This window comes from Odontesthes bonariensis, chromosome 13, assembly GCF_027942865.1.
Source record: "Odontesthes bonariensis isolate fOdoBon6 chromosome 13, fOdoBon6.hap1, whole genome shotgun sequence".
NCBI lineage: Eukaryota > Metazoa > Chordata > Actinopteri > Atheriniformes > Atherinopsidae > Odontesthes > Odontesthes bonariensis.
This window is the reverse complement of record NC_134518.1, coordinates 2,055,627-2,079,912: the sequence shown is the minus strand read 5'-3', so window position 1 is coordinate 2,079,912 and position 24,286 is coordinate 2,055,627. Positions and strand designations below refer to the sequence as shown.

General features: G+C 42.0%; 1 protein-coding gene across 1 annotated transcript; it reads left to right on the top strand.

Annotated features, from left to right (window-relative positions):
• The first annotated feature begins 1,414 nt into the window (after positions 1–1,414).
• Positions 1,415–24,175, top strand: LOC142397441 (protocadherin-10-like). Its single transcript, XM_075480796.1, has 5 exons — positions 1,415–4,432; positions 5,111–5,154; positions 5,369–5,475; positions 19,009–19,166; positions 21,770–24,175. The coding sequence occupies exons 1-5, from the start codon at positions 1,922–1,924 to the stop codon at positions 21,905–21,907; spliced, it is 2,958 nt and encodes a 985-aa protein (XP_075336911.1). The 5' UTR covers positions 1,415–1,921; the 3' UTR covers positions 21,908–24,175.
• The last annotated feature ends 111 nt before the right edge of the window (positions 24,176–24,286 follow it).

The window sequence follows — 24,286 nt, the reverse complement described above, 5'->3', positions numbered from 1 at the left end:
AGATTCCTAAACAGCTGACAGAAGGTTAGGATCATAGACTACCTGATGTTATCATACTTGACTGTTAATTTTTACTTTGCACATGTGTACATGTGTAATTTCTGACTATTACACACACAGCTGACATTGCATATTGATTGGCATGTCCATGGTTTATTGCAGCTCTGTTTTGATCTGCAGTTAAATTTCTGCATGGTTTACATTTCTACCTAATTTTTTCATCCTGCCTTTTAAAATTGTCTTTATTGTGTTTTATTACTTTTTATTTTATAGGTTGATTTAATGTTTGGCATTCATTGTGGAGCAAATAAATAATTTCATTGTACAGGGAAACATGTTTCCTTACTGTGCATATGACAATAAACCTTTATTCATTCCTTCATTCATCAATGAGATATTTATGAAAACATGTGCACAATAAGATTTATTGATTGTTCGTCTCAATATGTTCACAGTTGACCTTTCTCATTTTTATTTAATCCACAGATGTAGAAATGATAAAGATGTGTTACTTTTCCTCATTTTGTAAGATTTCTGTCATGTGAAATGTCAGCTCATTCAATTCACTTTATTTATATAAAGCGCCAAATCACAACAAGTTTCATCTCAAGGCACTTCAATGATACAGTCCAAGTCAGTTAGGGCCCAATTCATTGTAATCATGTTCATAATCAAATCCAATGAATTCATAACATCATGCAATCATCATCTGGCATTTCCTCTCACTTATACAACATCCACTCATAAAATAGCAAGTGAGAGCATCCAGAGTAACATCATGTTCCAGACATCTTCCTCATGATTCAGGTTCCGGATGGGATGTATATCGCTAGGGGTCGCGTGCGGTCCACGCATCAGCTCTTCCTGACTCACTTTGCATCTTGTGTGCCGAGAGGAAAAAAACCAAACAAACACACCAACAACAACGTTTAGACTGTTTCTCACAGCATATAGTCTGGTGACCTAAATAGCGAAGGATTGCTATCCCTGTATTTGCATACAATGGCACGTTCAACCGTGGGCTCCTAAATGCCTTGGCACCATGTCAACAAGTCCTCCACTCACTCTAATTAAATACTGCTTCATTAGTCATCTGCCGGAGGGGTGGTGGTAAGAGGGTTACGGGTTTGGCAGCTGAGCAGTCGGCAATAATAATAAATCTCAAGTGAATGTAAGTCATAAATAAATGCCAAGCTTCGAGCCCTGTTTTCTCAGACGTCAGATACTCTTAGCAGAAAGTAGTCCACGCTTGAGGGGGAGGTAAAGGGAGATAAACAAGGGGTGAGGAAGATGAGGACCACGTTGACAGGCAACATTCGGAACCAATCAAAGAGAGAGCTCTCAGCGTAAATGACAGCCGTGGGGCTGCGGGGGAGGCGCGATGAGGCACCAAAGGCAAATACTGGAGTGAACAGCAGTGCAGGAGGCGGAGGTGAGGATGGAGGCTTAAATGAATAGAGAAAAACGTTTTTTTTCTGGTTACAGACCATCGCTGAAAAGGAAATACAAGCCTCATGGTTCTAATATGGATTATAGTTTCTGATCATTCACCGCGGCAGCTGCGCTGCTTTCCGCCTGAACGCGCGCTGGATCTCGGAGGCGCAAATGAAAAGCAAGACAGGGGAGCTGGAACAGCAAAAAGCTTCTGCAATCATTAAAACTCATCCAGAACCGAAATGTGTATCCTTCCATCGGACAGATGTGTCTGTAAGGCATCCCATAACACTGGAGAGCTCACGTGTTTTGGAGACTTGTACCCCCAGGCCGAAATGCGTGATGGATGTTGGATTTTTTTTGATTAGTAGATGATAATAAGACTTATTATCTGTTTTTTTAATTATTATTATCACTACTGTTAGTTATTTTACTCGTATTTATTTTTTTGAAGTTATTTATTGATTTATTTGTCCCGTGTACAGCGATGATTGGGCTTCTGATTGTGCTGTGCATTACGGACGGAGCGCTCACTCAGATACGCTACTCTCTCCCGGAGGAGGCAGAGCATGGCACTTTGGTGGGTAACATCGCTGAAGACCTGGGACTGGACCTGACTAAGCTGGCCTCCCGTCGCTTTCAAATAGTGCCCAGCTCCCGGACACCGTACCTGGAGGTGAACCTGGAGAATGGCGTCCTATTCGTTAATGAGAAAATCGACAGGGAGCAAATCTGTAAGCAGAGCACGAGCTGCCAGCTCAATGTGGAGGTGTTCCTGGAGAACCCATTAGAGCTGTTTCGGGTTGAGATCGAGGTGGTGGACATCAATGACAACCCGCCCAGTTTCCCGGAGACAGACATCACTGTTGAGATCTCAGAAACTGCCTCTCCGGGCACCCGCTTCCCCTTGGAGAGCGCCTTTGACCCGGATGTGGGCTCCAACGCTTTACGCACGTATGATATAACCACTAATAACTACTTTTATCTGGACGTGCAGACCCAAACTGACGGAAACAAGTTCGCGGAGCTGGTGTTGGAGAAGCCGCTGGACAGGGAGCAGCAGAGCGCGCACAGGTACGTGCTGACGGCGGTGGACGGCGGCCAGCCGCCGCGGACTGGCACAGCGCTGCTGGTGGTCAAAGTGTTGGACTCCAATGACAACGTCCCTGTGTTTGAGCAGTCCGTCTACACGGTGAGCCTCCCGGAGAACATCCCGGTGGGCACGGTGGTCCTACAGCTCAATGCCACCGACTTAGACGAGGGACTGAACGGGGAAGTCATTTATTCATTCAGCCATCACGTCTCCAGCCGCGTAAAGGAGCTGTTCAGCATCGACTCGCGCACCGGGCGCATCGAGGTGCACGGGGAGGTGGATTTCGAGGAGAGCAACATGTATCAAATCTTCGTCCAGGCGAAGGATCTTGGGCCAAACGCCGTGCCCGCGCACTGCAAAGTGCTGGTCAAAGTGGGCGACATGAACGACAACGCGCCTGAGATCACTTTCAGCACCGTGACTGAGTCCCTGAGTGAGACGGCCGCTCCCGGGACCGTGGTCGCGCTGCTCAGCGTGACGGACCGGGACGCGGAGACCAACGGCCAGATCAGTGTGGAGATCCTCGGTGATGTCCCGTTCAAATTAAAGTCCTCCTTCAGAAACTATTTCACCTTGGTGACTGACGGGCTGCTGAACCGCGAGCAGGCCGGCTCCTACTCTGTCACTGTGGTCGCGCGGGATAAGGGAACGCCTTCCCTCTCCACCAGTAAGTCCATCCAAGTCCAGGTGTCGGATGAGAACGACAACACCCCCACATTCACCCAGCTGACATATGATGTGTATGTGACAGAGAACAACGTGCCAGGGGCGTACATACACGCTGTAACGGCTCTGGATCCTGACATCGGACCAAACGCGTTCATCAGCTACTCCATATTAGAATGTGAGATTCAGGGCATGTCAGTGAAAACTTATGTGTCCATTAATGAGGAGACAGGATATCTTTACGCACTCAGGTCCTTTGATTATGAGCAACTGAAGGATTTCACATTCATGGTGCAGGCCAAAGATGCCGGCACCCCAAAGCTCTCCTCCAATGCCACCGTCAAAGTCATAATTGTGGACCAGAATGACAACTCCCCCCTAGTGCTGGCTCCTCCAGGAAAGAACGGAACAGCGAGGGAGCCCCTGCCCCACTCAGCTGAACCAGGCTACTTGGTGACCCGTGTTGTGGCCATGGATGCAGATGATGGCGAGAATGCTCGCTTGTCCTACAGCATCCAGAGGGGCAATGAGAACGGCATGTTCAGGATGGACTGGAGGACAGGTGAACTCCGGACGGCAAGGCGGGTGTCAGCTAAGCGAGACCCCCACCAGTTGTATGAGCTAATTATTGAGGTGAGAGACCATGGCCAGCCACCGCTGTCATCCAGTGCCAGGGTGCTGGTGACGCTGGTGGATAGCCTGGCTGAGGGCCAGGGTGGCGGGGACAAAACCAGCACCAGAGATGTCAAAGATGGTACCTTGGACCTCACCCTCATTCTTATCATTGCCCTCAGCTCTGTCTCCTTCATCTTCCTCATCGTCATGATTTTCCTGGCTGTGCGCTGCCAGAAGGACAAAAAGCTGAACCTTTACACCTGCCTGACAGGCGAATGCTGTCTCGGCTGTAGCCCCTGCTGCTCACGACAGGGCCGATCCCACCGGAAAAAGTTCACCAAGTCGGATATCATGCTGGTGCAGAGCACTGTTCATGTAAGTGGTGGTGGTATGGCTCAAGTCCCTGTGGAGGAGTCGGGCTGCTTCAGCTCACACCACCAGAAGCAGAACTATTGCTACCAGGTATGTCTGACTCCAGAATCTGCCAAAACTGACCTCATGTTCCTAAAGCCGTGCAGTCCATCGAGGAGCACGGACACCGATCACACCCCGTGTGGGGCCATGGTGTCCGGGTACACAGACACGCCTGACATCATATCAAATGGCAGCATTTTATCAAACGAGGTAAGACACCATCTCATGCTTAACTTATATACGGTATATATATATATATATATACACACTGTGAGTCATACAGGAGCCATTTCTTTTCTCTTTTTTTTTCAATAGTATGCCAGCTTTTTATTGATGAGTGCTTCTACACCTTATAATAGTGAATTCTGACATATTTCAGGTTGATTAGAGGATTGATTAAACATGTTGCTTCTTGTTGCCTATGGGAAGAGTTGGCCCTGAAAAGCAATGCCTGCATGTTTATATTGGGCTTCTGCTCTTTGAAACTAATACATGACATGTATTGGCTAAGAGGCTGCTTGTAGCTGTGTGTGTGTGACCACGTCTTCCAGGCCATTAACATCTGCATTAAGTCTGGTGGTCAGGATGTCCCTCACTATGATGATGTATTCCAGAACTGTGGCAGCCTGATTATGCACCGTTTCATCTTGAGACTTAGTTGCATGTCTTTAAGAGTTCACTCCCTCCCACCTTGATGAAATTTACACTAAATGAAACACATGATACTCATCAGATATGACTGACATATGTAATGTAACATTCATTAATTGCTAATGTCTGCAGTAATTTCTGATGCAATGGTCACAGCATTCTTTTTCTGTTTCTTTGTCCTAATAATGTTATATAAAGTTATTTTGTAACACACTGAATAACTTCCTTCTCTTTCAGACCAAACCAAATTACCTCGTTGATAAGCCAAGACGTGTCAACAGGTAAATACAGAGACACATTCTCACTGCAGCTTCTCCTCTCTCTGCCTTGTCATGTACTCTTGGAATACAGCTCATATCCTTTCACTCTATGGAGTCCATTATATAGTACCAGTAAATATTGTTATGATACTTATGATGAGGACATGAAATCAGACAGATGAATTGTGGTGTTAAAATAATATGTGTGGTTTTTGATTGGTTGTTATGTTTTCAGTTCAGCTTTTCAAGAGACGGATCTGGTCAGCTCCAAAGACAGTGGCCACGGAGACAGCGAGCAGGGCGACAGTGACCAGGACGCCCTAAATCGAGGCCATTCTTCTGGTAAGACTGACTATGGATATGGATAACCTTGTTTTCTCAACAAGCTCATTTGAATTCTTTAAGCTGAACATTATCAACGGCTCTCGGGTTTCTATTGAGCTTGAGTAGAATTTGCTAATGTGCGTGCCATTACTATGGCATGATTGATGCCTGTCCCTCCAGTCCAAAAATAGTGCTCGTTAAAATTAAAGCTTGTTTTAATTAGGGCTGCTATAATGCACAGCTGTAGTTACCGTCATCTGAGGCATTTCAATGTTTCCAGCAATCAATTTTAAGGCATCTAGTTACACTGGTTTATGATTTCCTAATATCATTTCAGTTCTACTTAGATTATTGCAACTGAATCAGATTCCATCTTAATAATTGTTTTTTGGGCATATGGAGATTTAATGTGAGCAGACATAGAGTGAACCCAAAATTGATTGTAAATATGTGGCAGTATTAATAAGGAGCCTGCTCTCTATGACCTTGAAATAATGTGACTAATGTGTCTTTTTAATGAGGCTGTGCTCAGACCAAAGTACTGGGAAGCAGACCAAAAAGGTTGTGGCTGTAGCAAACAAAAGAGGCAATTAATTTGTTCACTCTCCAATTGCACACTGTCGCTACTTCTCTTCTGTCCTTTTTTTTTTTGCTTTGCTTTTTTGGCTAAACTAACTCATCTGGCCTCATCCAGCATTGAGTGCTGCTGGTTTTATGTCTTCAGTCAGTGCTGTGCTGTCTGTGATGTGGGTCCTCTATAGATTGAGCATGTCATCATGTCTAGTCAGCAAAACCAAGGCCATTTTATGTGGATGGAGCTGTCATATTTTAAGTGCATTTGACCGCCAGTCAGAGTTAATGTTGTAATTAGTCCATTTTATTTGTGTAAAAAAGGTTGAGTATGGAACGTAAATAATTATAAGAACATCTTTAATCTTGTCAGATTAAAATTGATATGATGAAAGAGAACTGAACAGTTTTGCTTTGGCTGGCAAATCTCTGTTTGGTGTACGCCACAAGGCTTTTGCAGTTATTTAAAAAAAAACTTATTTTTGAAAACAGAAACTAAATTGTCAAACATAATGTTTTGTCTGTAAGCCTGGAACCATTTATTTCTTAACTTTAATTACATAGACATCACATCAGTTTGTTTTGGAAACAAACCTATTGGAAAATAATGAAAGTAGACAGCATTTGACCTACTGCCCTGTGTGCCTCAGTCGAGACTTGTGTTTGCCACTATAATTCTAATTTCATTATATGCAAATCTATTCAAGCTTCTTTTCGATTTGTGCAAAATTTCAGCTGATTAAATTTTGAGAGTGTAGCTGGAGAAAATAAAAGTGGTAGCCCAGAGGGAAATAAGCTCCAGGTTTGTCCTTGTGGCTGGCAGAAAGTAAAACCACAGTCCAAAGGATATCAATAACACAGCTACGGAGGTGGAGAAGAAGATTCTAAGAAGGGCTGCGGCTGATACTGAGGTGAACAGGCCAGTTAGAGAGAGAAATATGGAGCAGAAAGCTAGAGTTAAGTGGCCTAGGGCAAATAACAACAAAGAATGGGAGGCAGTCAATAGAGATTTGTCGATAATATTAGGTAGGTTAGGAGGAAATGCAAGCGATAGGCTAGAGAAGATGGGAGATATAATTTACTCTCATGGTGTAGAAAAAGTTGGGGTGCAAGATAGAAAGAGGGTTGAAAGAGTACATTTAGTTAAGTCTAGACAGCAAATGGAGATGGAAAAATTGGTTACAGGAAGAAGAAATTTAAGAAAGCAGTGGAAAAGAGCTACAGAAGAAGAAAGGGAGGGAATTAATGTTTTGAGGGAAGAGTTGAGAAGCAGTCTAGCAATACTCAGAAGGGCTGAATGTCTTAGGAAAAAGAGAAAGAAGAAAGAATATGTAAGGACTGCGTTTTACAGGGACCCGTTCAAGTTTGTTAAAGGATTGTTTAACCAGGAAAAGGGAGGGCAGCTTAAGGCAACAAAGTCAGAGGTGGAAGAATATCTCAGAAATACATATTCAGATCTTGAGCAGCGTAGAGTAGCAGGCCTTCCACCTGACATGCCACCATTAGGAGAGACAGCTCATAATATGGATGTTAGACCACCGAGGTGGAAGGAGGTTGAGGAGGTAGTCAGGCTGCAAAGGCTTCGTCGGCCCCAGGGCCAAATGGAGTCTCCTACCAGGTTTCTAAAAGTGCACCTGATATCCTAAAGTTTTTGTGGACGCAATTAAGAATAGTTTGGGAGAAACAGGTTATTCCTAGAGCATGGCGTAGGGCAGGAGGCGTTCGTATTCCAAAGGAGAAAGGGTCCGAGGACTCTTTCTCGAGTCGGTTCCGGATGATCTCTCTCCTAAATGTAGAGGGGAAGATTTTCTTTAGTTTAGTTGCACAGAGATTAGCTAGTTATTTAGAAAAGAATAGCTTAATAGATACTACTGTGCAGAAGGCAGGAATACCAGGTTTCGCAGGGTGTTTAGAGCACACTAGCATGATTTGGCATCAGATTCAGACAGCCAAGATTGAGAAAAAAGACTTGCATGTTATATTTCTGGATCTAGCAAATGCATTTGGTTCAGTGCCATATAGCCTTATTTGGAAAGCATTTGATTATTTTAGAGTGCCTGTAGTAGTTGTTAACTTAGTGAGAGCATATTTTCAGGATATTAGACTGTGCCTAAGTACAGCAGGTTTCACAACAGGTTGGCAGAGGCTAGAAATAGGCATTATGGCAGGGTGTACGATTTCTCCATTAGCATTTACAATGGCGATGGAGATAATTATTAGAGCTTCCAAGTGGGTTGTAGGTGGAGAGAGACGTCAGGATGGCATGCGTCTTACACCAATTAGAGCATACATGGATGATATGATGTTAGTGACTACAACAGTGCCATGCATGAAGAGAATACTTGAGAGACTTAATAAAAATCTAAAGTGGGCTGGGATGAAAATCAAACCTACTAAGTCTAGAAGTATCTCAATAAGTAGAGGGAAATTAAGTGATAGAAAGTTTGTAATAGATGAAGAAAAAATTCCAATAATTAGGGGAAAGGCAGTAAAGAGTTTAGGCAGGTGGTACCAGGCAGACATGAATGATGGAGAGCAGGCAGTGCAGTTTGCTGAGAGACTGGATAGAATGACTGGTGTGCAATTGGTGAGAGGCTGGGGTAGCTTGTGGTTGTGGGAAAAAAAAAAAGATGGTGGTTGTGGTGTGAGGAGCAGTGATGGCTGGCATTAGGGGGGTGACTCTGGGACACCAGTGATCACTCTCTAGCCTCCTGGAGGTGTCGTGGGCCCAACTAGACGAAACACTGATGAAAGGAGGTTCCCACCTGATGACCCCAATGATATGTTGGTCAGCACTGCTCACTGGTCTATATAGGGAGTATAGGGAATTATTCACTGAGTCTGGTCCATTTTTTCTTTGGCACAAGTTTCTTGTGTTTAACTTGAATTGTAGCACCGTTAATAAACCCTTACAGTGCACATACAGCTCTAATCACAAGTGCATCCAGTTAGTCTTTCTTCAACACTAAAAGATGATTTTGTTTTTACTGATGACCGATCATAACAGATTTATTCTCAAGCCTCAGTTATTCATACATTTCATTTTTTCATAAACAAAAGCATGTCCTCTTGCATATCCAGTACAGTGAATGGCAGGTCCTGTTACACTATTATGATGACTTTCAGTACCCTCGGTACACTTTGATTTCTTTGTTTCAGAGTTGGCAGCATTACCCTCCCCTCTCTCTCACCTTGGCTTATATGTGACTTAAGTGCAGGATGTGCTGACATCATTTTCTGTGTTTTACATTCTGTAACTGGACAAACTTTCATTTAGATTGTTTGCTCTTAAAAAAAAATATTGGGAAAACTAGGTGGTGTCAACAAAACCTTGATTCAGATTTTAAGCTCAGCTCAGTCTGTATGTCTGTGTGTGTAGACATACACATACTGTAGTTTTAACAGTTATAGATTAAATGTTTTTATCTTTCTGATTTGATAGAGCTCAGTGTAGATATCTGGTAGGATAGTTAACAGGGAGTCACTTATTTTAATACTTGATAAACAAAGGAAGTCCCCATTGGAATAAATGGGGATAGTGAGACATCGTCTTTATATGACCGATTAGCATCAGTGCAGATTTGGACCACTTTCCCTTATAGCTGGATAGATTGTGAAATTGATCAATTAACTGTAGGACATGAGGAACTGTTTTATTAATATTGGACACATAGAGCGAGATGTCATCGGCATATAGCAAAATATGATGATTGGTATCGAGTGGTGTGATTGGTGAAATAGACTGGTTTTGTCTCACAGCCTGTGCAAGGGGTTTTAAAGGGAGAGCAAAAAGTTGGGGGAAGAGGGGACGGCACTGCCTTATACCTTAGTGCAGTTCAAAAGGGGGTGTTTGCAAAACTCAGTACTGAGGCATTAGGGGAGCGATAGAGACCTTTAACCGTTCCAATGAATGTTGGCCCAAATTTTTGGTATTCAAAAAGTAACCATAAGTGTTCCCATTCAAGGCGATCAATTGCCTTTTCTTAAGTGAGTTCTCACTTGACTACAGTGGAGTTGTGAGAGGCATCAGCTAGATTAGTTATATGGAGTAACCTCCTTGAATTATGCGCTGCCGTCCACCCTTTAAGGTGAGACACTACAGGTGAATAGGGTAATATTTTAAAATAATAGATATCACCATGAAACTTCCTCAGTTGATTACTTATACAAGTATGAAAAAAAATGTATTACAAGTTTTAGAAATTTGTATGTTTAATTAATGAAATTAGTAAGGCTGGGACTTTAGCGCGTTAATTTCGATTAATTAACTACACACATATTAGCGCGTTAAAAAAAATAACGCATTTTAATCGCACACTATAATTTTTTTTTTTTTTTTAAATACAGACGGATGGAAGCGTCGACAAGAGCGTGGTTGTGTGCAGATTATGCAACAAGGAATTCGCGTATCACCGCAGCGTATCAAGCCCAGAGGCGGCGCTAAGGGGTTGCTTGCGGTTGCTATAGCAACCCCAAGAATGTGCTCAGCAACCCCATAGCTACCCCAACTTTGGGGCTAGAGGCAGGTTTACTGCTCACAAAGAACAGAAGTGCAGTGCAACAACGACAACAATATTAAGAAGTAAAGAATCACGTATGTTGCTGCGTGGTAGCCTATCCCCGTTTTTCGTTCTTTAGCTGATAAATATACATATGGAAAGGTATAAAACACCAGCTTTACTGGTGAAACGGCTATCCACATTGTTCCTAGATCTACAGTAGCTGTGGTGATGTCATTCTACAGTCAGCCAATCTCGTCTGTTCTAAATTACCCGGGGAAATCGGAGGTCTAAAATAATATTTCCATAAAGCAGATTTATGAGATAAATAGAAACCCTATTTAATTGTATTCTCAGTTTAATTCGTTTTGGAATAGTCATATGTTACAGTTTTCCTCTCATTTTAGCACCCATTCACTCATAACATAGCTAAACTGCAATTCTAAATGGATATTTGGCGATTTTGAGAATGTCCTTCTTCAAGTAACACAAATAAGGTAGGAAATCCCAGTTGTTTTTCATATGCTCGCCGAAACACTATTATCAAATAGTCTTCTTGTGACTTGGTTTGTTAGTCGACTCTAGGTGCTTGCAGTCTATCTAGAGCTACTTGCTAAGTAGCCTAGTGTCAGTGCAGTTAGCACCATCTTTTGAAAATAACGGACACACTTTTTACTTTATGTTAGGTTGCCAGCGTGCTTCCTCTGCCATAATGTGATGCGAGTAGATTGGCTTGAGTAGACTCTGTGTCCGCTGTGGCAGCGGACAGACTCACATTCATGCAGCAACTGCATAGCAACCCCAACGAAAAATCGCTGGCGCCGCCGCTGATCAAGCCTCAAATATCACCTCAACGCTAAACATGTAGCAGCTAGCGTGGAAGCTAACGGGGGCCCAACGCAGCTTAACATCCAAGATTCTATATACTGTGTTTTCATGCATGCTACATTCAGATTTCAAATAGGGGTATGTTCTGTGTTTGTTGAAATATTGTTGAAAATGTTAATTTTCTAAAGGATAAAGTATATGCGATTAAAATGCGATTAATTTCGATAAATTAATTTCAAAGCCTGTAGTTAACGCGATTAAAAATTTTAATCGAGTCACAGCCCTAGAAATTAGGCATTGTCTCATTAAATATGCGCAAATTTGCATATATTTCCGGAAGATAGATCTGAACATATGATAAAGCCAGGTGCAAAATTCTTGAAAATAAAATTACAGAGGGATTTCATGATATCTGCTTTCATTTCCTAGAAAATCAAAATATACTGTCCATAGCCTAAAAAACATCGATTTTCGCCATATTGTTTGATTATAATGTCACATAAATCAGGCCAGGAATGATTTATCAACAGATCCTTCTGTAAATATCTTCGGAATACTGTTAAGCGTATAACTGGAAAGTTTGGTGTTAGTAGGTGCTCCACAGTCTGAGATATTGATACTGGAAAAATACAAAAAACTGATTTTGAGAAAACGGCATTTAAAGATTTAAATAGGTGAATTCAATACATTTGTAATGGAAACAATTGCTCAAAAACCAAATAAATGCTCAGGCCCTTAATAATACTAATATTGAATAAAATAATCGTATTAATAAAGAATACAAGCTCAATACAATACAATAAAAGATCGCATATCAATTAATTGAAACGTGTGACATGTATGACCAGCCGTTGTCATTAAAGGGACACTATGTAATTTATTCCCCCATCTAGTGGTGCAATTTTATTTTGCAAAGTCGAATGAATTTGCTCTCTAGCGCCTCGTGTTTTCAAATGTGCGTTGCAAATTCTTGAACTATGGCAGGCGGTATGTGTCAAGATTCAAGAAGCTACAGCTTCAGACTCAAGGTCCATACAAACAAAAAGACATCAAGACACACAGTACAAAGGATTACATAACACACATGCAACAAACACTATAAATACAGATGACAGATAACATGTCAGATAACATAAGTTGACATAGCCTTTGGTGTGCAACCGATGCAATTAGTCATATTCCGGGAGTTACCGGAAGTGACGTAGCGTTAGCAGCAGTGTGTAGTTGCTATCTGGAAAGTGTTCTTTTAAATAAACTCCCGGTAAACTTACAAACTTTCTAATGCCTCGTTTTGTGAGTTAAGAGCCTATGTGTACTACGGCAGAAGTTTGGTAACATTCAATGCATTATCAGTGGGATAATTTACGAGATAAAATCTATTTACCATTAGCGCCAGTGATAAGCCATTCGGCGGACATGACATCATTTCCGCTTGCAGGCCTGGCGTTGGGGAAAACGCGATTCGAAGTGCTTTATGTCCCTCTCGGCACTTCGTCGTTTTTCATAGACCGGAAGGACATGGCAGCCTCCATAGAGCTTGCCCGCTCTATGTAGATACAGACAAGTTATTCTTCACTCAGGAGGATAAGTGAGATTTTTGACAGAGATAATTTTACACCAATGAGGACTATTTTATGAATGAATAAGTTGATTTGAGCTAATAAATGACTTAATATATTACATAGTGTCCCTTTAACTCCCCTCGGTTTCCTAACGACAGTTTACGGTCAGGTGTGCTGCTTCCTGATGGTTCATCAGCTCATCTAATAGATTTTCTTTTATTGGATTTTGCAAAGTGCAATTGTTGCTTTCTTTTCTTTGAAATTTGCGGTGTTATGGGGCATTTTCGGAGATTCCGAGAAAGCTAAACACGGGAGCGTCAGAGTCCACCACGTGAAGCGTCTGAGCGAATCACGTTAGCAGAAACGAGCAGCAACCAATGAGATTTTGTCATTAGCTATAAATCCGCCTTTAGACATTCACGATTGGTTACTGCTGGAAAGAAAGTGACATTATTTGGGTTTCATATCATTGTGCAGGAGACTCAGAGCTTTCCAACGATACCGGTCATGACAGACTTCAGTAAATAGACGAAGCTCGGCATGGCGCGTTGGAATGCTAACTTTTTGGTAAATTCGGGCGAAACGCACTGCCGCGAGTAAACAAAATGTAATAAAATAAACATTTTAATTTATGTTTTCAACGTTTTCTTTATAGCAGGTTGAAAGAACACACATTGAAGGAGTAGACTGTCCCAAAATCTCAAAATTGACCACTGCATGGAAAATCACTGTTTTTGCTGGCCATGTCTCGCCTTAAAGCTGCCGTCGGCAACTTTTTTTTAGTCATATTAGCTTGAACTGTCATGGGATTCTGGAAGTATAAAATTAAATAGGCTGTTTAGGAAAAATCCCAAATTCTGTAGCTCCCTCTGAAGCCTGTAATCGTGCTTGCAAAAATCGAGCGCTCCCGGCTGTTTTTAACCAATCACGTTAGGTTTATTATTTATCTATTATCTGAGCAGAACAGTCACCAACCATGCTGAGCGTGAGTCTGCCCCCAGCTTGTGTGCGCGCACACTGGTGTGAACTCACGTGCACAACCTCGTCTACAGAGGGGGAGGGACCTGAAAGTTGTATCAGTTCGAATTTTCCGACTTTAGACTCGGAATTTTGAAAACCTGCCGACGGCAGCTTTAATAAGACCTGTTTGGTCATGATGATCAAGTTTGCCAATAAAGGGTTATGTCTTGCAACCTTTGTAAATATTTGAACATATAATAAATATTTCAGCACAGATTAAAGAAAGGGGTCTAAAGCTGCAGCAATCCAAAGGGTCTTTGTTTTTTTCAGCAGTAATGAAGTAATAGCCAATAGACACTATGGGGAGCGCACCAGGAGATCCGAACAGCTCCTAATTAAAAAGCAGACGCGTGGAAACACTTCACCTTCTACAACGTCGGCGGTGGAAGCGAACTGGACGAGAGCCGCGTTTTTATGACATTTTCAAGGTGTAGTGCAGGGAAATATGATCTTCCGTGTTCTTTTATTTTGTTTCTGCGCTTGACTTCCTGTCCCGCATGATCTGCTCTGTGCTGCTGCGTTGTGCTCTGGTGTAAAATAGAAGCTCTATATCTGCTGCGGAGGCTCCGGAGCCCTGTTCTTCCCAAAGAGGCCGGTTTCAGAGAGGCACCTTGGAAGCCCCAACCACTTTCGGCTGAATGAGTTGGCTTTTCCATCCATCTTATTTGCGGTCGATAACGGGAACTCGCTCATTTTTAAGGGCCACATAACCCTCCTGTAGTGGTTAGAGACAAAGGGTTAACCGTTGCATTAAAATCCCAACCTATAAACAGATGGCAATCGTGAAAAGAAAGCAGCGTTTGGAGAGTAGAAAGACGCCAAAAGAACCTTTGCACTAATGGCACTTATGACAGCATAAGTGTACCAGCCACTTGTGTCCTTCCCAGTTAAATGCACTGTTTTGTGGGCAGATGTTTTCACGATTATTAAAACACCCATGGTCTTATTACTTGCGCAAGAACAAGCCACAACTTTGAAACGCCTATTTTAAAAGCGATGGACATCCTCTTGTTTTAGAAGGGATTCTTAAATTAATCTAACATGTGCATTATTATGATGTAAAAACTGGAGGCACCATGTTTCTTTAGTGGAGCTGCTCAAGCCACGCACATTACAACTATTTTATGTTCAGATCTTCCATCGCTGAGTTTTTTTTATCAAAATGTCAGATCACGTGTTGCCAAATAACTAGGTACCTGCATGCCAAAAAAAATCTACATTACTCTTACAGTCCGGGATGTCCTGCACATATGCCTGAACAAATGTACGTGATCTGCCATTGAATATAAAGATACAGCAAACAATATAACCACATACATGAAGTGAGGAAACTGCAAGGTAATATTTGGCTTAGTAGCCATAGGTGAAAGTAAGAGATGTAACATAGCAGTGTCTTTCTGTCTGTAATGTATGTATGTAATGTACTCACTCACTCGTCAAAAATTGGTAAAACTGACAGGTGGAGGGGTGTCAGTTCACCTCTTTGCCACGGCCAAGGTGCCCTTGAGCAAGGCACCGTACTCCCATGTTCCCCGGGCGCTGTGAATAGCTGCCCACCGCTCCAGTGTTTGGAACCTGTCTCTATGAGTGTGTGACCCTGTACAGGTGCGTGTTCAACAGGTGCCAACCTGGCTGGGTTAAAAGCCGAGGACACATTTGGTGTATGTATGTATGTGTGCATGACAATAAATCTGATCTTAAACCTGTCATCCGGTGGTGACTGGCCTTCTGATACCTGTCAGGGTCAGGGGCGAGCACGTGAGCTGTTTTTTGTTCTTGGACCTGGAGTAGGAGAGCTACTCCAGCAAGTGTTGCCATCTTCCTCGCCCTGGGAGCGTTTAAAATATGCAGATGTTTTTGTCTGCTTCCCAGGTGGTTGAAGGTGTGTGTGTGTGTGTGTGTGTGTGTGTGTGTGTGTGTGTGTGTGTGTGTGTGTGTGTGTGCGCGCGCGTGTGCGCGTGTGTACATCAAACTCTGCCGTCCGTGAGCAGAGAGCAGAGGAGAATTCTAAAGGCGTGACCATGTAGAGACAGAAATGACCTGCCGTTATGTAAATAAGAGCAACAATAAAAGGACATGGTACTGACCTGTACTTTAGGAAAGGTAATCTTAAATGACTTCTGTTGGGATCTGGGGCGGTATAGAAAATAAAATGAAATAAAATTAACTTGACCTTCCAGTTGACTTGCTGTTGGGCAGGCAGGGCGTCCTGTTACTATGATGGTGGAAGAAACACTGCTGTACATCAACTTATCCCAAATAGTTCAGCTTTAAGTCCATTTCTTTTTTTAAAGTATATTAGGTGGGTTCCATTCTGTTATTTTATTTATGAATTCTAAAATAAATACTTCCATGAAATGCAACCACAGAAGAATTTCTAGTTGAAATTTTTTTTCTGCTTTCTATTTTTTTTCCTAATGCCCTGGACTTTTACAGATTGAACACATTAGAGATCTGCTGTGTCAGAAAAGTTTTCATTTTATTTATTAGCTTTAGCTCAGTTAAGACGTGTTGCTTCTTCTGCCACTGTGTGTTTTTGTCTGGCAGTCAGGTCTGCTGACAGCAGAAAAACAAAAAGATCATGTTTCAGTGCACCAAAATCCCAATACACTTTGATTAAGTCCTCATCAGCAAACAGATGTTCTGATGAAAATTATTCACAAAGCAAAAAACAGCACAAAGTAGTGACGTGCGATCTGTGAGTCAATCGCACAAAACTCGAGATTCTTTTACTGACTCCGGAGTTATGAGTCATTGTCTCCATTAACTTGTTCACTGACTCACCGCTGCTACTGTCAGCTAACTGCAAAGAGGAGACATGCCACACAACTGTTATTCTAACTGCAGCTGCATAAATGTATAAAGCTAATTGCTGTATTAGCGCCGTGGCTGAAGCGACGGCTCTGCTCCAGCTCACAGCTCGTAGAGCCGCTCCCATACCCGAGAAACTCGCCAGCTCTCTGCTCCGCATGATTCAGGACTCGTGATTCAGGACTCGTGATTCAGGACTCGTGATTCAGGACTCGCGATTCAGGACTCGTGACTCAGGACACGTGATTCAGGGCTCGTGACTCAGGACACGTGATTCAGGGCTCGTGATTCAGGACTCGCAGTTCACAGCTCACAGCTCACTCGCTCTCTCTCCCTCCCGGCTTTATTTTGAAGGAAGCGGGAGTTAATTTATTCTGTACATTATTATTTTATTCTAATGGTGCTGTGTTGAATGTTAGAATATTATTATTTTTGCACTATTATTTAGGTTATTTAAATATACTATTTGTGCACAGTTTCATACATTTTATTATATTTTTGCACTGTTTCGCACTGAATGTTAATTTATTGGCTGTTTGGGTTATTTGAATTTATTTAGAGAGAAAGTAAGAAAAATAAATGTTTCGCCTTGGAGACTTTTTGATTTTTAGCCTTTTTCACAATAATTTGGGACGTGGTTTGGAACTTGTTTGTACATTCTGTGGCGCGCACTCTGGGTGATTGATTCAAGTGACTCGAAAACCCGATTCACTTTAGTGAGTGACTCATACAAACTCGAGTCAGTAAAAGGAATCGAGTTTCCCATCACTAGCACAAAGAACCAAGCTGGGTTCAGACGGACGGGGCTGGTGAGAGAGGAAGACGGTGTCAGGTCACTTAGTTCCATTTCACTTTCTTTTGTCTGAGTTCTAGAGTTTGGACACTCTTCTACTTTAAGAATTGTGCAAATGTAAAGATGGCAGTCTTAGTGTTGTACTGAATAGTGTGTTTGATAGTTCTGAGTGTAGAAAGACCCGTAGGTCTATTCTGTGGGAAACAACTTTTTTTTTTCAGTTTGTGTGAGAGGTGGATGGATCAGAAGTCAGGGAGAAAGAACTTGAAAAGGCAACTCACAAAACGGAGCATTCGGAATGATGATGCAATCACTGAAGCAACAGCGTCCCTCAACATTTGCTCTTAAAATATTTTCTTTTTATTGCACTCTTTCTGCGAATTGGGGTTCTTTTCCAAGCTGTCATGCCAAAGTAATCCTCTTTGTAACAAAGTAGATTCTCCTGTTTGCTTACTGATACAGAACAAAACACACACACACGCACACGATCTGGGATGGCAGCAGTCTGAGCCTGAGCCGTCTGTAGTAGGTGCAGGGCATCAGATAGTACAAGCTGGACAGTTAACATTTATCCCCAAAGAGTGACTCGGACACACACAGCAAGGTGATTTTGGCTTCAAAAAACACACATGAATAGAATCTAGCCCCTACAGCAAAAAAACAAACAAACCAACAACAACAAAAAACCTATGGGGCAATGAATGTGATGAAAAGACCAACTTAAGGTTTTCACTTCTTTCTAACAATTAGACAAACTAATAAATAAACTAATAAATAATTACTTATTTATTAAGCTTGTACTTTACTTAGGGTTAGGGTTGAGATGGAAAAAGTAAGCTTGTATTATTTAGCTTGTCTCATGGAAAGGGAGTAACGATGAAGGCCCAGGACATGGCCAGGCTGGTCCACCTGTACCTGCAGGGTTAGGGGTCTTATGGAAAGGGGCCCAGGACATGGCCAGGCTGGTCCACCTGTACCTGCAGGGTTAGGGTTAGGGGTCTTATGGAAAGGGGCCCAGGACATGGCCAGGCTGGTCCACCTGTACCTGCAGGGTTAGGGTTAGGGGTCTTATGGAAAGGGGCCCAGGACATGGCCAGGCTGGTCCACCTGTACCTGCAGGGTTAGGGTTACGGGTCTTATGGAAAGGGGCCCAGGACATGGCCAGGCTGGTTGTCCAGAGCTTGAGTTTGTGGTTTTATTCATGTTTCAGGATAAATTGAGCATAGGTGGATTGTTTGCAATGGCATTGTATCTATTTTGGCTTTTGATATAAATTCCACACATTTCTATTTTTAATTGTTATTTTTCATTTTTATCTCAACAGTGATAACACAGAATAAATACAAATTATGAAAGACTTGCAGAAATAGATCACATATGTATAAATGCATTTGTGTTTTTACATATGTACAGTATATTGTGGGATTGCTAGCCTAACCCTAACCCAATCCTCTGCCCTCATCTGCAGCTGCTGATCTCTTCTCTAACTGCACAGAGGAGTGTAAGGCTCTGGGTCACTCTGATCGTTGCTGGATGCCAAGCTTTGTGCCTTCTGATGGGCATCAAGGTCTGGACTACCGCACCAATCTCCACGTGCCTGGCATGGACTCCATCCCAGACACAGAGGTACTTTAAACCACTGATCAAACAGCTGCTAGGTCATTCTTCACCTTTAGTAAAAAGAAGCCTCTCCGTCACCAACACCTCTACCACCATCAGAACCACTGCCACCTTCTCCAAAACCCTCTCCTCAGCCAACACAACAGATCCCAACAGGGGAAAGCATCTTATAACCCAGCTTATTTAAGTTTCAGCCTAAACTCTTACTCTCCAATATGATAATAAAATTAGGTAGAATTTCTTTCAAGACCTAAAATACTTTCAATTGGATTTTCTTCCCAGACTGGTTATTGTAAGAAAACAGCTTTGACCTTTGTTCTCTCAGCTTTCTTGTCAGAGTATAGATAACTCTGCATTTCCATGACGTCTAATCTTTTTCACATATCGGTTGCACCTCATAGGAAAAAGAATCCATATTCGTTAACCTGCCATAGTTTCTACTTGTAATTCACAGTTGGCTCAGTCACACATAGCTCTGTCCTTCCACACGTCAACCCAACGACACCGCCATTTGTTCCAGGAGAGAATTCTGCTTTGGAAGCACACACTTGAGCAGCCTTTTCTGACTTTACCTTGCCGGCTCAGAGGGGCTTCAGCAGCAGATAACTATGACCTCCCATCCTGCATCTGGACACAAATGACACAATGGGCAACAAATGTGCATCAGTCGCAACTTTAGAAGGCATGATCTTACCCCCCCACCTATTGTTTTAACTGTTCTGAGACAAACATGCAAACCAGGCATCCCCACAGTACTGCGGCATTGGAAGCCTCTGATTGAGCCAATCAGAAAGCTTGGTCACATTATGGCCTCTGCAATATGAGACACTGACTCTCACACTGTAATGACTGTTTTCAATCAGTGAAGAAATGGAGCAGCAAGCAGTACGCTTAGCATCTGGTTTCTGAGGAGAATGTCAGAGTGTTAGAACTGAGGATCAAATAAATTCCCATTATTGGGAACAGAAAAGGGGAAAAGGCTGATCAACTAAAGAATTCTGTCTAAACTCTGTTCAAATGCCACAAAGAAAACTATCCTTTCATTTCTAATTCTAATCATAATTTTGAAGCAGAGGGCCCCCTTGGAATCACTCAGCAGAGCCGGATGGACTCTCAGAAGGTTTGTACCCTTCTGTATCCCGAACTCGTCAGTCAAATCCGCAGCATGCTGTAGAGACTGCAGCCAAAGAGCTTTTTTCCCTTTTAATAATTGTGTACGATTTGCAATGCTCTTTCTTTGCTTCTTGTTTTTACGACTGACTGAGCGACTCGCTCACTTGATCAAAAAGCTAGTAGGCCACCAACGATTGTCGTCTTCTATAAATATGGCTAAACAGCTGGAATAAGAATTTGGCTATATCAGGCTATGACAACTTTAAGAGGTTAAGAAAAACCAAACATGTGATATATAGATTATGAAGATGAATTAAGGTAATTCCATCAGTGAGGTAACTTAGTTATAAGGCAAGGAAATATTTAGGAAGAGCTATAAACATTAGACATAAATACAGTTGTTATGTACATCAACACCATCTTAGGGAAATAATACATTCAAATCTGTGAATAATACTGAGGGGGCAGTGCTTTTTTCTTTTGCTTAAAGAGCTCATATTATGCTAAATAATATAATCCTTTTCTTGCTCCATGATTCTTCTAGATGCTTTACGTGAAAGAATTTCACTGTACATTGCTGCAGTGCCTGTTTTAACCCGCTGTCAGCAGCATTCATTTTCAGCATTTCCAACATTAATTCCTTAAAAGTTCTCTTCCCAAAATGCCCCCTTCTATTCGCTAGACCAATAAATGATGTACAAGAATGCTTGCTGCGTTCCATGACCTTGATTCTCTGAAGTATGGTCCACTAAAAACTGTTCACTCAGGGAGTGCCAACAGAAAAGAAAGCTTGTTTTAGGCTATATTATAACAGTAGGAAAGACAATATGAAAGCACAGTAATCCATTTCTAGTCCGTGCTTCAGATTAATCTTAAAAGTTTGCTTTTTATATGAACACTGCAGTAACTACTTTGAATTTTTTTATTTGTCATTTTGAAGCAAACAAGAAATAAAAGCCAGAGAATTTCAATATGCATAATCATTCAGCCCAATGTCAGCAGTTTGGAGAGCAAGCCTTTGCTAAAGTTACAGCAGCAAGTCTCTTCGGGTATTTCTCTGTGAATGTGGCACATCTAACCAATGGAATATGTTTCTCATTGTTCAAAGCTACAGATCCAGCTCCTTCAAGTTGGATGGGTTCTACTGTTGTCCAAAAATGTTTTGATTGGACCAAATCTTCTCACTTGGATTGAGGTCCAGCATTTGAGTGTTTCACCTTAAAACTCCCGAGTGTTCTTTTAGCCTTGTGCTAGTGTTGTTGTCCTGCTGGAACATGAACCTCCATCCCAGTCTGAAATCTCTTGAAGACTGATGTAAGCAATAGCTGTCTTCTGGCCAGTCTTCTATGAAGCCCATCTCTTCTAAACGTAAATGGTGAACTGTACTTATATTTTCCCTTTTCTTGTCCAGCTGACCGTTCAGAACGCTTTAACTCTGCAAGCCACATTCACCTCTTTACAAACACACTCATACAGTCCTTTTTTATCTATCACAGACATTCACACCAATGGACGCATCAGGAGGCAACGTGGGGTTCAGTTTCTTGTCCACGGACACTTCATCATGTGGTCTGGGGAAGCTGGAAGTCGAACCACAGACCCTCCGATTGGCAGACAACTGCTCTTCCTCCTGAGCTGCAGCCCCCCAGTGTACGTCGTACAGTGGTCCTATGGACAGATCCAGCACTTTGGAGCTCTCGGGCTCCTTGAGAAAGGTAGAGAGGGAGATGGAATGATGATACGAAGAGGCTAAAACTCTCTAACCTGGTCAGTGATATAAAGGGCATCTCCTGCCTTTAAAGGCCCAGGCCTGAGTTCTGGGTTAAGTTGGGGTCGGGGAAAGCGAGAAGCCGAGGCAGTTTGGTGATAAAGGACTGACGGGATCAGAGGTCAGACTCCAGCCTGTTTAAGCTCAGCTTCTTACTTTTGTTGTCCTAAATGGCATCACAATACTATATACTATAGACACGCTATACTCTCCCCTAACATATAATATCTCTGGAGTGAATTGATGGATGTGAAACTTCCAACCCCCTTTTGTGCACGTGTTGAATCTCTAATTCTGTGTGAATGAGCCCATTTAAATGCTGCTTTGGTTTCTGTCAACCTTGGTTAGATGTGTATGTGGTGTTAGTTTTGGAAAAGGCTTTACTTGCTCCTTTCAGGTTGACATTCCCCAGATTGCATGACTTTCCCTGTCAATCAGCTATAAAAAAATTAAAAAAAATCAAGCTTTGAATACATGTTGTCCTACCTTTCCCTCATCTTTCCTTACCAAGCAAAAACTCAAATAAAAATGACATGCAGCGATTAATGACCTGAAAAACAATCCCCTTTAGGAACTGCTTGGAACACCACCTGGTTTCGGAAGCACCGTTGGGAGTAAGGGACAGTGGAAAGCGGAGGATGGGTGGAGGAAGGCAGCTTTAATGGGAGGACCCATTTTCTCAGCAGGACTGAGAAACTCAAAGAAGAGAGAGAACAGCGATGGTGCAGAGATCAAACTGGACACTGATCTACCTGCCATTTTCTGATCTCTGTGTGCCTCTTTACAGCACGGGAAAATACAAGGACTGCATACAACAAAGTGAAAGTCAAATTCAAGTGAGAGCCACGCAGAGGAACAGCCCTGTGGGCATTTGGACTCGCAGAGTCATTGTATAGAATCTTTTTGCATTTCAAAATGCAATGCCACTGTTTTAGAGTTTTCTATTCTTTTTGTGTGGTCAAGTGTCTCTGTTGCAATCTACTTTGTACTTTATAGAAAAAAAACAAAAGAAAAATAATGTGTATATATACATATATATTTTTTATGCGATTTAAAAAAAAAACATTTTTTTGGCTTTGAGTTTGGCTTGTCCACCACATGGAGGGCTTGGACAGGTTTTAGCCCACACTTTTCTGACTCTGACCCATTTCTATCATGTGTGAGAAGTGTTTATAGTACTCTTTAGAATTTAAAGCTATCTCTATATAATTCCATCTGTATCGACCTGTTCTCATGGCGTCCTATCTGAGTTGAACTCTGGTTGAACTACTCATGAAGTAAACTTGGTGTTTTTCTCTGTGGGGAACAAAGAGATGCGGAGCAGCCTAAGCAGATTTTGTTGTCATTGTTTGACATTTTTTTTTTCCCACTTTCGGTATCGATATATATTATGTTTGAAAATGAAATTTAAGGAATTCATGGTAATTATGTTTCATGATAACCAAGACTTTAAAGCAACACTAGAGAAGTTTGTGAACCTTAAAATGATGTGCTTGAGTGGCTTTGAAGCACATTGACATTTCATATAAGCATTCCTGGGCCTGAAACTGCCTTTCAGCTCCCTGGGACTGAGATCCAATAATGAATTAGTTCATTCATTTGTTTTCCAGCCCCACATCTCTCAGTTTTACTTCATGTTTTGTGAGCTTTTAATGGTGTCTGTGTGGACTCTTCAACATGACAACACATTCATGGGTCTGGCTGTGCATTTTCTGGGCTTACATGGAGCTTTGTTTTTATGACAGTGGTGTTACATTCTAAGACTGCCAAAGAGCACAAATAAGCCAAATTCTCTAGTGTTACTTTAAGGATTACTTTATAAAGAAAGAGAGGAAATTATCAAATGCGAATAGTGTTGTACACAATATAGTTGGAATCCAGTATGCACATATTTGTTTCTAACACTTTAAAAACACACTAATAAGCCAACAATAAACTGAGGATTAGAACAAAGGGATGTGTTCTCCGTTTTTAATAGTTTTTTTAAGGAAGAATTGTTCTGCCCTGTTTTCGGCCTATTTGTTTCCCTGGGTAATGTCTCCACAGCTAAATCTGTTTACCTCGAAACAAAGTGGGATGTTTTCATGGAGTTCCAGTATTTTTTAACATGTGTTTCACAAATGTTTTTTAAATGTATTCATGCACTATTTTTTTTTTCATTTATGAACGTGGTCCTGTATCACAGTCTATAGGAAGTTTACCACAAATCAAATCAAATCCAGACAGTCCAGACGACGTTATCTGA